General features: G+C 40.9%; 1 protein-coding gene across 2 annotated transcripts; it reads right to left on the reverse strand.

Moving 5' to 3' along the window:
* Positions 1-8,246: 8,246 nt before the first annotated feature.
* dusp7 (dual specificity phosphatase 7) lies at positions 8,247-14,492 on the reverse strand. Of its 2 annotated transcripts, XM_070902897.1 has the most exons (3): positions 14,084-14,492; positions 11,960-12,388; positions 8,247-8,563 (listed from the first exon to the last, which is right to left on the reverse strand). In XM_070902897.1, exons 1-3 carry the CDS (start codon positions 14,490-14,492, stop codon positions 8,247-8,249), a joined length of 1,155 nt encoding a protein of 384 aa, XP_070758998.1. The 2 variants fall into 2 exon arrangements, with proteins under 2 accessions (XP_070758998.1, XP_070758999.1); XM_070902898.1 differs by lacking the exon at positions 11,960-12,388.
* Between the last annotated feature and the right edge of the window lie 1,949 nt (positions 14,493-16,441).

Genomic DNA, 16,441 nt, shown 5'->3' on the forward strand with positions numbered 1-16,441 from the left:
CATCCACAGTTTGTGCATCTTTAATACATGTAGGAGACATTGTGTCTTAACTGCATTTTCAGAGTGCGCACTGATGTATGAAGGGCAATTTCGTTCGCCAGGTGTGCCATAGATTCTGTCAAATCAATGAAAATACAGAAACAACACAACATACAGTACAATACAATACAGCGACAGAAAACACATGAAGCACATCAGCTGATTCTTCAAAAGCATCTTCATGGTGTTCAGCAGGAAAAAGGGAAATCAAACATAAGAACTTTAATCTAATAACAAACATAATATCAAACACGCACCAGTGATGAAGATATGATGATGATGGTGATCATAGCATGGTAGATTTTAGGAGTGAGTAAGTCCTGTAGCTGAAACATTCATCCGTCTCTGTGTGCCAGCCGTGTTTGCATTCCTACCGGTGTTAAAGTTTCAGTTTTACAGCTACGCAGGCCTCAACATGATGAAACATGAACATCTCACCCTCCTCTCCCTCCCTCGCTCCTCTCATCCTCCCTCCCTCCTTCCACTTCCGCTCCCTCCCAGATCCCCCTCTCATTATGCTCTTGAAGTGGTGCGTTGCTGGAGAGAGTGCTGCACTGGTTCTTTATATAACTGTAAAAGAGAGCTGAGAGAGTACAGAGCATCACAGTACAGTACCACTCACTGTGGGAGGACAGTGCTCGCCCTGAGTGCTGCAGCAGCAGCAGCAGTAGCAGCAGCAGCAGCAGCAGCAGCAGCAGCCATAGCAGCTATTTACTGTAATTATTTGAACCCATTAAAGGAGCCAGAAACAGAGGAGCTTCCGTAAAAGTAGCCAGACCTGAGCTCCTTTGTTTGTCAATAGTCACTGTGTGAGATGTAATTTATTTGCATGAGTTTCAGTTCTGCCAATCAGATGGAGAGCATGAGGAGAATCTCATTAAAAGAAGATGGAGGCAGGGCCATTACTGAAATAAGTCTATGCTGCGTTCAGGGGAGTATAATGACAGCCTCTCACTTCGAGGAAATTCAAGTTTTGTGTCAATTCTGAAGACTGACAAGGAAATGATGGCACTGACGTACTTATGTTTTCAAGACTGACACACACACATATAGACAAAGACACACAATTTCTTCTCCAGCTAAACAAATGTTGTCCAGAGCGTGTTGACACCTGCAGTTTCTCTAGAAGAGGAAGTTGAGCTCAAATATCTTTCTGCTGTGACCCTTCATTCACCCTGAGATTGTGTCCTCATTCCTAAACAGACGTTTGGTTGATGCAGTTTCACTATCAGTGACATTAGCTGTACAGCTTTTACCATTGGTTGTACAGTGCGCAAAAAGCTTCCTGACTGATACAGGGAGGATTGCTTTTTTTTTTGCAGCCTACACTTTTATTTATTTATTTATACATATATTTATCACTTTGGCCCTCTCTGAGGTTACTTGAACTCACTGTCACTGCAGTTATGCCTGCATTATCATCAGCAGCAGTGTTAATAATTCATCTAAAATGGTTACTTATTAAACAATAGGGCTATTAAATGCACAAATATTCTTGCTGACAGGATGTGGATCAATGTGCCAGTATGGGAGAAAAGTGTTGGTGCTGGAGTTCTGCAGGGGCCTAAAACTGAGACCCAAACCAGCTCGTATTAGTTAATCTTTTTATCTATCTATTTTTTTCATTTTCTAACTTGTAGTCTTCAGACCCAACCGACACTGACTCAAGTGATGTCATTTGAGGCAGTTTATCAGACTTAGCGCAGCTCCCTCTGGAGCCACACAAGGCTTTAAACAACTTTTTTCAGATATTTAGTTGCAGTCTCCAAGACCTGTAAACAGACGTTGACCTTGTAAAATTGGTGAAGTTCCACTTTAAGATCTGACCTGGGCTTTAGCTTGTCAGGCTAATGCAATGCACTGTTTTTCCTTACTGTACCATGTCCTACTGGGAACTGTATCTACTTGCAACACATTCCATGCATGGACATAAATGATTTGCACGATCAGATAGGAACAGAGAAGATAAATACATTTCTTCATAAATTACATTTGAAACCTGGCCTGCGCCTGAAGGTGTTAAAACCCGGCTAAAACCCACCCCAAAGCCTGATACTTTATCAGGTGACATAACTTTTTCGAGCCAAAATCATGTCAACTTGCGAATAACAATGAACAACATCATGCACCTTTCAGGATACCAGGGTGAAGCATCTTCATTAGCGAGCAGTGTGAAACAAGATTTCAGTTCTTCAAGCCCACAGAAGCACCGGAAATGTCACTGATCTGTTGATTAATTCCTTAAACTATAAGTTTTAATTACTTCAAATTAGAGTGGGAAACATTTCCTGTTACATGAACTGTCACGATGATGATGGGCATGCGGGAAACCCTGTCATCACGTTGCCAGGAAACCAGAAATCAGTCGGTAGTGATCATCCTGTCCCCCATCTCCTCAAACAGGGTGGGGCCTTCATATCCGTTATTTCACCTCCTGTCACTGTAATATCCTGTCTGAATTACCACGAGGTGAATGGCTCGCATGATGGTGCGACGGCGGAGGAAGTCACAGCAAAAATGAAAAAGAGCCGTTGTAGAAGGAGGGAAGAGAAGTGGAGGGCAACACTGGAGGAGACGAGGAGAGAAGAGAGAAGATATTTATAGCCGGCTCAGCTCACAGCGCTGTCTTTGAGGAGCTCTTTTTATTTCCACCAACTCTCCTTCTGCCTTCCTCACTTTGCTGAATCTCTGTCTCTCTCCCTCACTGTCAGCTTTCATGTGCACATGTACCATTAGTACCCGCTAAGTGATTAGATAGAAACGGTTATGTGGGAGCACAGTTAATGGACACAGGCATCAGACGATGAAGCTCGGAGAAAGAGAGTTGTTATTCCTCATTTCTCTGCAACACAGCTGGATTTTCACTGGCAGTATATAGAATTAGAAACCTTATGCTGATATATTACCACAAAAATACCACACACATATCTTCATGAATACGGTATGAAGCTAGAGCCAGCAGCTGGTTAGCTTAGCTTAGCATAAAGACTGTAAACAGGGGGAAACAGCTAGCCTGACTATGACCTGACTATGAGGTAATATAAACTATAAACAGGGTTGGATTGTGATCAAAGTGGTTGAGGTGGATTGTGTCTTCCTAGTTTGTTTTTCTTTTATGGCAAACAAACAACATGTTCCTTCTTTACCGCACATAAAAAACACAGCGGTAAATGGGAAGGAAGTGGCAGAGTTTCAGTTTAAGCAATTGGATTTGTTGCTGTCAGAAACCACAGCAAAGACACAACAAGACAAACCCTGTGTGTGTGTGTGTGTGTGTGTGTGTGTGTGTGATTGTGGAAGAAGATGAGTCTTTGGCAAAGCAAAACCAAAAGACAAAAAGAAACAAACAGTTGCTACAGTTGCTTATTGTTTTGAACACAATCTTTTTCAGAAAGTCCCCTAATTTAGCATTCATGAGCAGTAAATAAACATGTAATCAGTGGTTTATAACACGCTATAATGTAGTTGTTAACACACACACACACACACATATATATATATATATATATATATATATATATAAAAGTGCTTATTAATGTTTTTGTCAACAACTTTAACTCCTCCTGTGGGCACCCATCAGTGGAAGCTGGTCTACAAACAGATTATGACAATATAATAAAACACAGTAATAATATAAAATATGTCATCATAAGATATAATTGTTATAATTGTTGACAAATTCTGTACATTAATAAACACTTTAAATGGCCTTATAGCTGCTTATAACTACATTATAGTGTTTTATAAACTTTATTAAATGTTAATATAGTTGTACACATGATATGTATATGCGGAATTAGACAAAAAGTGCCTTTTGTCTATTTTTTTAAAATGTAATCTGAATGATTCACAGAAACCTGAACCAGTAACATTATCCAGTAATTCACAAGAATAAGGAACTCTCAGATGAGAGTCTAAATAAACAGAAGTATGTTTTTCTGCTTTTCCTGTGTATCATCTTGGGATCCATCATATTTATCTTGTGACCTCTTGTGGGGGTCCCAACCCTCAGGTTGAGAACCATTGCCTAACAGTATAATCTGCTAAATAAATAAAAAGATAATTCAACAAATACCGTACTGTATGAAAGCTGAAAATCTGTTGATCAATATAATTATGACAGATTCCTCTGCTTTCATTGTAATTGCTACTTAAAGTGATTTTTATGTGGTTTTGTGGTAAGAAACAAAAAGGAAACACGTGTTAAAGAAAAAAATATTTCAATATTTATTTGCGGTATAAACAAGTCTTGTGTTGTTTCCATATACTGTACAATACACAGGGTCACTCGTATTTCCTTCAGTAGACAGAAAGGTGAAACTGCCCCGGTTAACATGCCCCTTGTTTTTATACACAGACAGATTGCATCTTTTTAAAAAACTGTTTACAGCACAATACAAAACAGCTATTCAACATGTGTGTTTGAAGCTGTAACACGATGCAAGATGCATTGTCAAAAAAATCCCTGAAAAATTCCTCACTGAGGTAACATTTTTAAAATCATTCACTTTTTCTTTCACTTTGTATTTAACGCCGCAGCCGCCGCCTCTCCTCTCGCTCATTCAAATCTTTCCCTCCCGAGCACATTCTCACCAAGATGTAGCTACAAGTTTAAGGACACAGAAACGGCCGTTCCCGTGATCTGGCAAATTTACAAACAGAGAAAAAAAAGATTTCTCTTTCATTGTTACAAAGACACAAAAACACAAGAAAGCAGCTTGAACTCAACCATATTCTTTTTAAATAGAAAAGCTCCGTACTGAAATATATTTCAATCCTAGGGTGCAAGTGATCAAGTTTTCAACGTTTTTCTTATTGTTAAGTGGGATATGACTACAAGGGAAGTCCATTCAAGCATGGTAGTATTATCTTCATCTCTGATGCTATAACAGGAGAGGAACTTTTGCATATAAATTCATAACATATATATACTTAGATATATATTCATATTGAAAGGCCACAGGAATAGCATAGAGCACATCATATCAAAACAAGACGGAAAAAGACCTTGTAATTATTAAAGCCGGGTGGTGTAATCATCTATTGTGAAACATAACTGGCATGCTGAACCACAGCTCTGGCTGTGTGAAGCAGTGTGTATGTGTGTGTGTGTGTGTGTTAGTGAGGGCCTCTTTCAGGTTGGTAACGGGCACGCTGGCCCTACATTTTTGGACACCCCAGGTGAAATGTTACTTCAGTCCACAAGCCACATCGAGCTGGATCTTGTATAATTATATAGAATAGATATAGTACAAAAGAAGAAGATTTTATAAATGTTTGAGGTCTTGGATCTACAAAATACTGCAAAAAGGTGTTTTGTTATATTGCAGAGTAACAAAGAGGACCTCGTGTGACCCGTTACGGTAAAAAGACAGCTCGCTGTCTGTTATTACCATGATCTGATTCAAATAACAGATAAACAAATGTTTCGTTTTCGTTTTTTACACAATGTTTTTCTAAAGTGAGATACAAAGAGTATTGAACAGTCAGCATTAGAAACAAGTTAGAAAGATTATATAAGGCCAGCTAAAACCAACCCTGTTCAGATTCAACTGCTGTCCCCTCTGAAACCCAGTTCTTTGTTTCTATGGAGACCCCGTCCACATCACCGCTTTGAAACTAAATTTCTGTAGTTTGCTATGAATAATGGGCGTCATGCAATAACCACTTGTACACACATATTCCTTCTTAACATGCAAGTGAGTTAAGATTCCAACAACAGGCCTGAGGAAGACCTGTAGCTGGTTGAAACGTCACCAACAAAACACCAAAACATTTTCCACAAACCACCAAAACATTTTCTTGTATTTAGAATTTTCGAAATGTGCGGATGTGCACATCCTCATGAACAGGTGGGACTCATCGGGTTGAAACGAGTGATTTACGACTGGTTTGCAAGCTGAATCCGAACACTTGTAGGAGCAACCCTCTCAGAGAACAGTAAGAGAGATTTAGGATAAGAATACAAAAATGTTCTTGCATGACGCCCAGTGTATCTACAGACATTGTCGTAAGTGCTGCAGTGTTGTTCCATTCATAAGAGGAAACCTACATTAAACTTGTTAAGTTGCTTTTGATGTGAACAGGGTCTCAGAAAACTCTTTAGCCACATGCTGTCTACCGCTGTGTACAGCAGCAACAGCAGTTAAAAAAACGGTCCACATCGTTCGTCTTCCCACCCGGTAAAGCAACATCCACCCGTGGTTACATCTACTGTTAGAGAGCATACAGTACCACAGCATGCTCAGGTATACAAAATAATATAGATCTATCTACTATTACTATCATATATATATATATATATATATATGATAGTGTTTAATATATCTTTCATTGAATATACCCAAGGCTTAAGGGTGAATCAACTCAGACAAACTTTTCTTCTATGAAATGGGCGATCCCTTTGCAGAAAGACCTTCCTTCTGTTTTCTCTAATGCAGTTAAGGGACATGAAGCTATTGAAGTAGCTAAGTGCAGTCTGTAGCTGAGGCCAGTCCCAGTCCACAACACCCTAATCCCAACACCGAGACCACGTTACAATCACAGTCCCCTGTCAGAGAGTCCTTTTTTTTGGCAAATTTGTACCTGGTCCTAAAAGGGACCTTATGATTGACAACAACAAATTGAACAACTTCCTCTTAGGCAAAAAGAAGTAAGGTAGAGTGTTGAGGCACTTCAATGCCCAAGGTTGCTAAGATAAGCTGCCCAAAAACACTGGCTTAGCATCCCCCCAACACCAAACACTAACCCTGACCTCTCATTCAAGTCTCAACGTACATCAAAAGGTCCAAGCTGTTAGAAACCAGTTTGGCAAAACATGCATAAGACAATATCCTGTGATGAAACAACCAAGGAAGTTCAGAGTTGAGTTCCTAACTGAAATGAAACAAACGACTAAAGTAATCAGAACAGCTGGTGGACGACAACTGGTACTTCTTGTTAGGCAACTGGATGAACAGTCATGAGGAGAATGAAGCAGGAACTGGGAACCTGCACTTGAAAGCAGTTGGCCAAATGTCAAACCTACTGTAGTATCTTCACCCATACCCAACCACGATCCAACTGGCCCTAACCCCATTCCCTTAGTCCTAACCCTATAACCCCTGAACCGCGTCCTTTGCTTGGGGAGCCCAGTTCCTGCTCCCTCCCCACTCCACTGTGCAGCTGTTGGGACTCGTCGCAGCCTGGGACTGGCCTCTCCTCTCCGCTCCTCTTCTCTGAATGTCTCTTTATCTGCCTGCTTCCAAGCACTGGCTCTAAGTGCCAACAAGTCAATGGCTACACCACTGTGCAAACTGCATTAGGGCATTACAAAACCTAAAAAGAAAAACCAAAACTTAACACAAAAAAAAAAAGAAGAAAGAAGATAACTAGGAATATCACAACGTTTCTCTTTGCTGGCGTCGCCACACCCATATCCCTTCTTTAGTTTACATTCTCTTAAGCCATTATTGGATTGGATAGAAAAGATTTCTATGAGTATATATTTATATAAGGTATAGATTTGTGCGTAAATGTACACAAAAATATACAAAAATGCATATAGACATACAGAATTTGTTAAGGACTGCCCATACATTTTCTGCTATGTACGTTAACATACATACAGTACAAACATACATACTTTGTTTATGTGTGTGTGTGTTAATTCCTTGGTTTATAAAACTCTACATTCAGTAGAGCGAGATTTCCTACAAGTAAATCCCAGATTCTCCACTTGGCACCAGTCAGCTCAGCTCGAGGAGCCGAGACAGAGAGACAGAGAGGATGTCGTCGTCTGATGAATCGAGCGCTGTAGATTCTTTTTCCCCGTGTTCCTATCTTTGTATGTAGCTGTCTGTCCCGCTGCGGCCTTTCTCTCAGTTTGTCAGTCAGTTAAGTCTCCTCGGTTCTTCGTTACAAGACAAGCCGATCGGGGCTCTTCCTCCCTCGATTTCAATGAACTCCCCGAGGAGGACGCCATCGTAAACCCGTCTATCAGTTCTGGGTTAAAAAGCTCCCCTTCCCCTTTTACCGTGGCATCTGTGACCTCTCCTGTCCCTCCAACGCTGCTCCGTCGCAAGGCTCTCAGACGACCGGCCCCGGGAGGCTAAAACATTCATTAAAACTGGCTGCTTCCCTCCAACGCAGCCACTTGTTACCATGGTAACAACACCACCTATACCCCTCAAAAAAAAGGGACAGTCCTCCCCCCCCCCGTCTGATTTTCATGTGGACTCCAGCGTGTCCAGTTGAAAGACATTGTGATTGGTCGGGGTGGTGAAGAAGAGCTGGTCGTGAGTTGGGGAGGTGGAGCGGTTGTCGCAGGGGCTGTTGAGGCCCAGCGTCCGCTCAAAGTCCAGAAGTTGGCCCATGAAGTTGAAGTTTGGGGAAATGTTGGACTTTTTCCGCTTGACAAAGTCGTACGCGTCGTTGAGAGACAGGTTGAGCTTCTGCATCAGGTAGGCCACCGTGACGGTCACCGAGCGGCTGATCCCGGCCAGGCAGTGCACCAGGATGCCGCACTTTTTTGAGCGCGCCTCATCTGAGCAGCAGGAGGAGGAGGAGGAGGAGGAGGCGAGGGAGGTATGGACAGGAGGACGACAAGAGGAAAGCACGAGAGAGAGGATTAGGTTACTGTTAAAACGTATGTTTCAGTTATATACCTTCAAATCATCAAAGAGCCAGAAAGAAAACTCTCTCTTAGACTCTTCAGATTTTCTACAATTTTACTGACAATATGAATTGTTCTTATTGGCATTTTCATCAATATCCAATTGTGAGTGAACATAAAACCAATCAATTCAAGTAGATAGAAATGCGCAATATGGTTGAAACCAACATCATAATACAACTGTTACGTATTGGGCCATCTCTCATAAGAACAGTCAGCTAAAGAGGTTAGTCAAATTTACGCCAATGAATTGAGATTTATTCATGTTTTTTGTTTGTATACAGACATATGTTTGGATTGATGTCATTTTGCTGGGTTGGGTGTAACAGTGATCTTGCAGCTGTTTTATTTTCAGTATATATTGTAAGCATTTGTTGATTATACTATATCTCTTAATATGGACCCAGGAAAAGTAGTTGTTGCTAAGGTAACAACTAATGGGGATTCTAACAAACAATTAACAATATTTACAGAAACAACCACAATATGCAAAATCACAAATAAAAACATATTTCTGCATTTCTGTTTTTCCTCTGTGCTCTTTTGTTTGATCAAACTTGATGGTTTTTGAGTGTGTTTTTGAATAAAAATAATACCTACAAATGTTTTTTTTTCCTAAATTGAAATCTGATTGTTTCTTATTTAGTCATGACTGTTACATTTTTAATGTTATAATTATGGCTTATAACCAAGTTTTCAGGGGCTTTAAAGCAATGGAGACAAACTTGAGACAAAATCAGTCACGTTTAAACAAAAATGTATGACTCAAACAATAATGTATTTTGAATTTAAATACAACTAAATTAGAATCATTAATTTGTGCCACAGACATTTATAGAACAATAACATCACGTCATATTATGTTACCACGATACAATTCCAGTGAAAGTCACCGAGCCCTGCTTCACAGCGATTCCCAGTGTAACACCACGCTACTCCAAGTACAAGAGCTGAGAATTAGATATTATATTTTTAATCCAGAATGATCTTTCTCAACGACAGCAGAAAGCCATGTTGCATTCTGCTTTCTACTTCTATCTGTAGAAAAACCTGAATAAAAAAAACATCTTACATTATTAACAGGCAACATCCATCCACCTTCTAGTTTCGAGGCCTTGCAGTTGCATCACTGGAGGCCATTAGAGCGAGAGATAAGTGCTTCTTTCCTTTCTCTCTCTCATCCTCTGCTTTATCTCTCTCTCTCTCTCTCTCTGTCATCCTCTGCTTTATCTCTCTCTCTCTCTCCGCCTGCATCTCTTGTTGTAGGATTGGGGTCAGTTGGCTCACGAGCTCAGGCTGCCAAGCGGATGCCAAATTAAATTTATATGTGATGTGTGCTCACTTTCCACAATAAAAAGAGGCCAAAAAAAAGAGAAAGACCCGAACCCAACTATACAAGACTCAGAAGTCAAATAAGTAACCAGTAGTTAATCTGCTCTGAACTGATCTTCAGATTGTGCAGCTGCGTGCGGCATTACATCACTTTATCTGCGCTTTAAATACATTATAACACAAGAATCTGCCATTTCTCAGGCCGTTAAAATGCCAGAAATTCAAAGAAATAGATTTAAAAAAACACGTTCATACAATAATTTCAGATATTTAAGGAATCCACAGTTTAAGGTCACATCTAGGTCTCCTTTTCAGCCCGAGCTTCTCTCCTTTACCCATAATTAGCCTGCTGTTACCAAAAAGACCTGATGTAATCCCTGCACATTACCGCCCGCCAGACAGAACCATTTAACATCAGCATGACCCAAATCTGCCACGACCTCTAGCTCTGGCATATGTCACACTTCCTCCCACCTAAGCAGAGACATTAGTCTAGAAAAAGAAAGACGAATGTCAGGGGGTCTGGACAATCCAAGACGAGCACAAAGACTCCGGCATTCCCATTGATTCATCAGAGAGGCAATTTACTCAATCTCTGGGAATCCAGTCAGAGGGAATGATGAGAATGAGAGGAAATACAGAAACTGGGATGAGATGACGGCTAAACTTCTGACCCCATTTTTAAAGAATCTATCCGCATGCTTTATTCAAAACGTTATATTTTGTAATATGAAATTCATATTTAATTAGTAATAGTTAAGATACAGGCAGCTGACTCACCATTAGGATGCAGCTCACCAACGCAAGGTTTAAGAACATGTACCAAAATTTCAGTTTAAAACTAAAACTAAGATTTTTACATGATTCATGATTAAAATCTAGGATAAATGTAAGCAAAGCGAGTAATGGAGGACAGACTTAACATAACATAACACAAGTGCTGAAGCGACTGGTCGATTAATTCATTGCTTGATCATTTGGTCTTTGAGAGATTGTGATCGGCTTTTTTATGACTTTTAAAGACCAAACGATCAATCAATGAATCAAGAAAGTAACTCGTTTTAGATTCTTAAATTTGAAGATGTGTTGTTGTTTTCTGATTTATTTCATTATAAATAAAAGTTTGGTCGGACAAAACAAGTAATCTGAAGGTATCACTGTATTTCTCCATTTTTAATAAACTTAAACTGAATATGAGTTTGAGTTTTAGACTGTTGGACAAAACTAATATTAAGAGACATCGCCTTGGGTAAGAAATTTTATAGAATAAACCAGTGGTTCCCAACCAGGGGGCCGGGACCCCCACAAGGGGTCGCGAGATACATTTGACGGGTTTTGAGATGATTAACAAAAGATGAAAGCAGAAAAAAAATACATGTAAATTACAGAATAATTTTCTTTCTTTGGGAAACAAAATATTGGTCTCAACTATATACAACCGAAGACAAGGGGTCACAAGTAGACATTGCTTTGCTTTAACGTTGGGAACCACTGGAACAAACCATTCATCGCTCAACTGAATAAATATTCCAGATTAATCCAATGAAGGTCATTTTTTAGTTGTAGCCATAACTGAACATAACTAGTTGATTAATTGATTAGCTGCTGAACAGAAAATGAATCGGCAACTCTTCTGACACTAATTTCATCATTTTTGAAGCACAAATACGAAATCGTTCCAGCTTCCTTAAATGTGCAGATTTGCTGCTTTCCTTTGTCACGTTTGACAGTAAACTTAATATTGTTGGGTTTTGGGCAGTCGGGCTGTGAGAAATTGTGACTTTTCACTCTTTTCTGCCATTTTTTGGACGAAAATGAACTAAGAAGATGATCAGCAGGTGAAGTGATCATCCAAATAATCGTTACCCTGCCGTTAACAAAACAGATGTGGTGTAACATTAGATAACATACACACGTTGCTTCACCTTTACTTACCAATGAATGAAATGGCCTCGGGGAAAAACTGAGAGAGGTTCTGGCTCCAGTGATCGGAGATGGGGATCTGTTTGTACTTGAAGTCCCCTTCGTGCTCGAACATGTTGGGCAGGTTGGGCGTCACGTTGAGGATGTACTTGATATTGTACTTGCTGAGCACATCCAGGTTGGCGGAGTCTTTGGCACAGCCCAGGTAAAGGTACGGCAGGATCTGGACGGGAAACGCTGGCTGGTTGTTGGGGAGCGGGCTGCCCTCCGATTCAGTGGCGCTGCCCGGTTCGCGGTCAGATTCCCCGTCTGAGCAGTCGGAGCTGATGCGGAGTCCTCCCAGACCGAGGACGGAGGCTGGTGGGGAGCTGCTGGGACAGGAGCAGTCCAAGTTGGTCTCGCAGTGTTCGGGGTACTCCGACTGGAACTTGTTGAAGCCACCTAGAGGATGAGGAAAAGAGCAGAGGGTCAACATTAGGATAAAGCCAAGAAAATCATTTCACTGGGTGGTATAAAAATTATGCCCAAGCACAGGCAGGGATCGGTCTGTGAGGCAAAATAATTCAGCATTTACAAAATGGCAGCTGAATGTCAAGTCTGCAGGATACAGGAGGTGGATCATGAACCTGAATGATGAGAAATTAACCATTTGGATTTTTGAGCAGCAGTGAATAAATTAGAAAGAAAAAGAAGAAGAAGAAAATAACTAGATAAATAAAGTTTTGACTATTTGTATATAACATTTTAGAAAAAGATAAAGGTGGTGGTAAATAATAAGCAAGAATTAGGGGGTGTAGTGGAGGCCATCCAACTGAAATCACTTCACAAACCTTTTTCATTCCTTTTCATTTTTCATTCATCCACACTACAGTCACCTCACATAAAGATTAATACATCACAAATAGTATTAAACCTGCAATTTGTATCACGATAGGGGTTTATAACGGAATAAAACAAACAAAGAAACAAAAAAGTATTTTCGTGAAAAACAGATAATGTTGTCACACCATCTTTTTTTTATGTACCACTACATCACATACTGGTGTGACAGAGAACAGGAGAATAACGCGATATTCACGTCATTATGAATAAGCTGGACAGATGTGCTCCATTGAGAAAAGCTGAGCCCTGGGGAGACTCAGCAGCAGAGGAGGACACTCACTCAGCGCAGTGGACTTTTTGTGAATGGCAGCTGAGCTTCAGTGACTCCAGTGAAACATTTCTACCATTATCTATAAATCAAACACTCCCGCATCTTCTAATGCTGCCATATTTTTGTATATGTATCTGTGTAGTTTGTTTTGTTTTTCTTTAATAACATGTATTTATTTTCCTGCTGGAGGATTAACCAGAGCGTCGTCTCCTGGTTTCCGTTCATTCATGAAAAAAAAAAAAGCTCGTCTTTTCCTGAAGGAGCACAACATGGCGGGGCCATTTCTGCAGCATTTAACTGAAAACACATTTAACCCAGCTCTATATATTCAGACACAAAACACTGTTTGGCGTTTCTTTTGATTAGCCTACAATATAAATCGACTCCGTCCTCATAAGATGTCAAATTAGAACAATCGTTTATGTCGGCAATAAATGAAGGAAGTGTTCTGTCAAAGTTCATTATGACTTCACAGTGAGTGGAGCTCGTGTGGTACATTATATAAATTAAGCATAACAATGTGCTTTGTTATAATAGACACATCTGTCGCTGCCTCTTTATGAGACATAAATAATAAGACAAACTTTAGACTGAACACGGGTGATAACTGGATTTATTTGCCACACTGTGACACTTTAACTCCCCTACAAGCAATTTAATAATCTGTAATAACGCTTTATATTAATGCGAGTGGCTTGTCAAACGTGAACATGCCAAATCTCAAGCGTTTTGTTCCAGATATGCCCAAAAAAAAATCCAATAGACGTATCCACTAATCCAATGATCCCAGGCCAGATCAATCAGAGGGTTAATATTGTTGTTTTAGCTTTAATTGTTTACTGTTTGGTGAGAATGACACCTTCGGACATCCTGTAATGTCACTTCATTCAATCAGAGTGAAATTAAACACAGTCAGCGTGAAGTTGTTTTATGAATTAAAGGGACTACGGCACAGATTTAAAGGCAGCGGTGGCTGATCTTACCCTCCAGATAGAAAGCCTTGCACCCGTCGTCCCGCAGTTTCTGCAGGAGCAGCCCCAGCACGGAGCTCCCCAGCCCGGACTCCTGCCGCTCCGGGGTCGCCTCGTCGTACAGAACCACCACGTCCGTCTTGCACCGCTTGACAAATTTCTCCTTGTCCTCGTTGTTGGGGATGATGGAGCGGATGGGGAGGTTGCCCTTCTTCAGCCTCCGGAGCATGAGGCCCGGGATGGCCAGGTTGATGGCCGACTCGACGTGCGAGGACTCGTACAGCTCATGGGGTCTGCAGTCCAGCAGCAGCAGAGAGCTGGCCCCGGACTCCAGCTCCTCCTGCAGCCACTCCACGCTCTTACTCGACATCATCATCATAGTCACGATCACAGAGTCTCCCCACAGATGATTAATTTTCATCAGGGAAACGTTAATCCGCCTGCCCCCCGGTGTGACATGAAAAACAACACAACAGAAGAGAGGGACAGAAGAAAAATCACGGCGCTAAACTTCTCTTCCCGCGGCCACCACCACCGCCGCCGCCGCCGCCGCTCCTGGTCCTGGTCCTGCGGGTACGCACACACACGCATCCAACACGCACTTCCACACACGCACCCACATCCACCACGCGCGCACCGATGCCCCTCTGGTTGGAGCAGGAAACTTGAACATGCAGAGGTTTCTTTCCCTCCTTCCTTCAGTCCGATAGAAGTGGAGGTTTCATTCCAGTCCATCGACGTCCATTTGGCGAGCCCGCTCCAACTTTGATTCGTACGCGCACACCGACAGAAACGATCCCAGAGAAGCCTCGTTAGTGTCTCGGGATGTGAGTTCCGGATGGGTCGCTGCTGCTAAAGCCCATGATTACTGTTAGTGTTTGACATGCTGGCCCGTGGAGCGCCTCTGGTTTGTCAGGTCCACTGGATGCGTTAAAGAGGCTCTGCGGGTTTGTCATTGAGGAGAGGGAGGAGCGGAGAGATTTAAAGGCGCAGAGCTGCTGAACACACAGGAGATCACACTGTTTTCATCACATTCATGTCCATTCATTAGTCTGTACAGCGTAGTCTAACTTTGAATAACACATGTGACTTAGGATGGTAAATCTATTAATACAGCCTGTCGTGTTCATGGTACTGGACTTCCCTTTTATTTCTATTTACAGACTGAATTTGTTTGTCTTTCACGAGTTAAGTTGTAAATATGTCTTTAATACATTTCCCTTGTGAACCTTGAATAATACTTTTGAGATTGAAAGTGAATTCTTGACTCTTTTGCCTTATACTTAGCATTATACCATTATATAAATTACCAAAAGTTACAAAGCTCTTATTAATAATTTAATGTAACCGATGCTTGCAAAAGATTAATGACCATTAGAAAAACCATCATGTCATATCCTGTTGTGCTACATGGACTTTGTGGTGAGTTTGTTTTAAAAATGACTTCTATTTCCAGGGTCAAGAATTAACTTTCAGGCCCAACGTGTTCTTTAAGTTCTCAGAAAAATGGAAATTTTGAAATTATTTACATTTCCATGACAGCTGCGCTCATGAAAACTGTGTGATGTGATCGAAAGCTCCAGAATAGCAACTAAATGACCCACGTGGTGAGGCTGAAATGGGAGGAGTCACTGGTATTGGAAGTGTTTTTCCATATTCAGTATTCCCATCTCAATTTTCTCCCATAATATCCTGAATGGTACTTAATGACCCTATATGTTTACGTTATGACCACCAGTTTTAACATGGCATGAAGCTGTAGGCCTGCAAGAAAGAGGAAACCATGATAACACTCTCAGAAACTGAGCGACATACATTTTTGTACTCACACATGTATCTTCACAGGTTTTGTATACTTACGTTCCTTACAAGAGTCGATCCATGCAGGCCAAAAAACAAGCAACACAACTCCAAAGGGCAAAATGCGTTCCTTCTTTTCGGAGTTTGGAGACATTGAAAACGATTAAGAAGCCAATGACTTGTTCTTGAGCAGTAAGCTATACTTTCTCCAGAAGTCGTACAGTGTTCATTCCCACAATGTTGCCCAAAATCTTTAAACCTTAATTAGTTGTATTAATGACTCTGTGTGTACCTGTGGGGTCCTTACAGTCCTGTTCATTTATTACTGTTCGTTCCAGTTTCTCTGTGACACAACAGCTGCTGTATCACACTGTGTATTTTAAGAAGCGTTGTTGAGAGTTTTGTAGATTTTTACCTCACCTCTGTTTTAAAAATCGGAGCTGTGTGAAAATAAATCACAAAATATTTAGAGATGCACATTTGAGAAAAAGGCAAAATGCAGTTTACTGTAGGTATCCATGTCAAATGCTGATGCTCGCATATCAACAAAGTGCATATGGAGCAAAAAAC

The sequence above is a fragment of the Enoplosus armatus genome, chromosome 3 (assembly GCF_043641665.1).
Source record: "Enoplosus armatus isolate fEnoArm2 chromosome 3, fEnoArm2.hap1, whole genome shotgun sequence".
Classification (NCBI taxonomy): Eukaryota; Metazoa; Chordata; class Actinopteri; order Centrarchiformes; family Enoplosidae; genus Enoplosus; species Enoplosus armatus.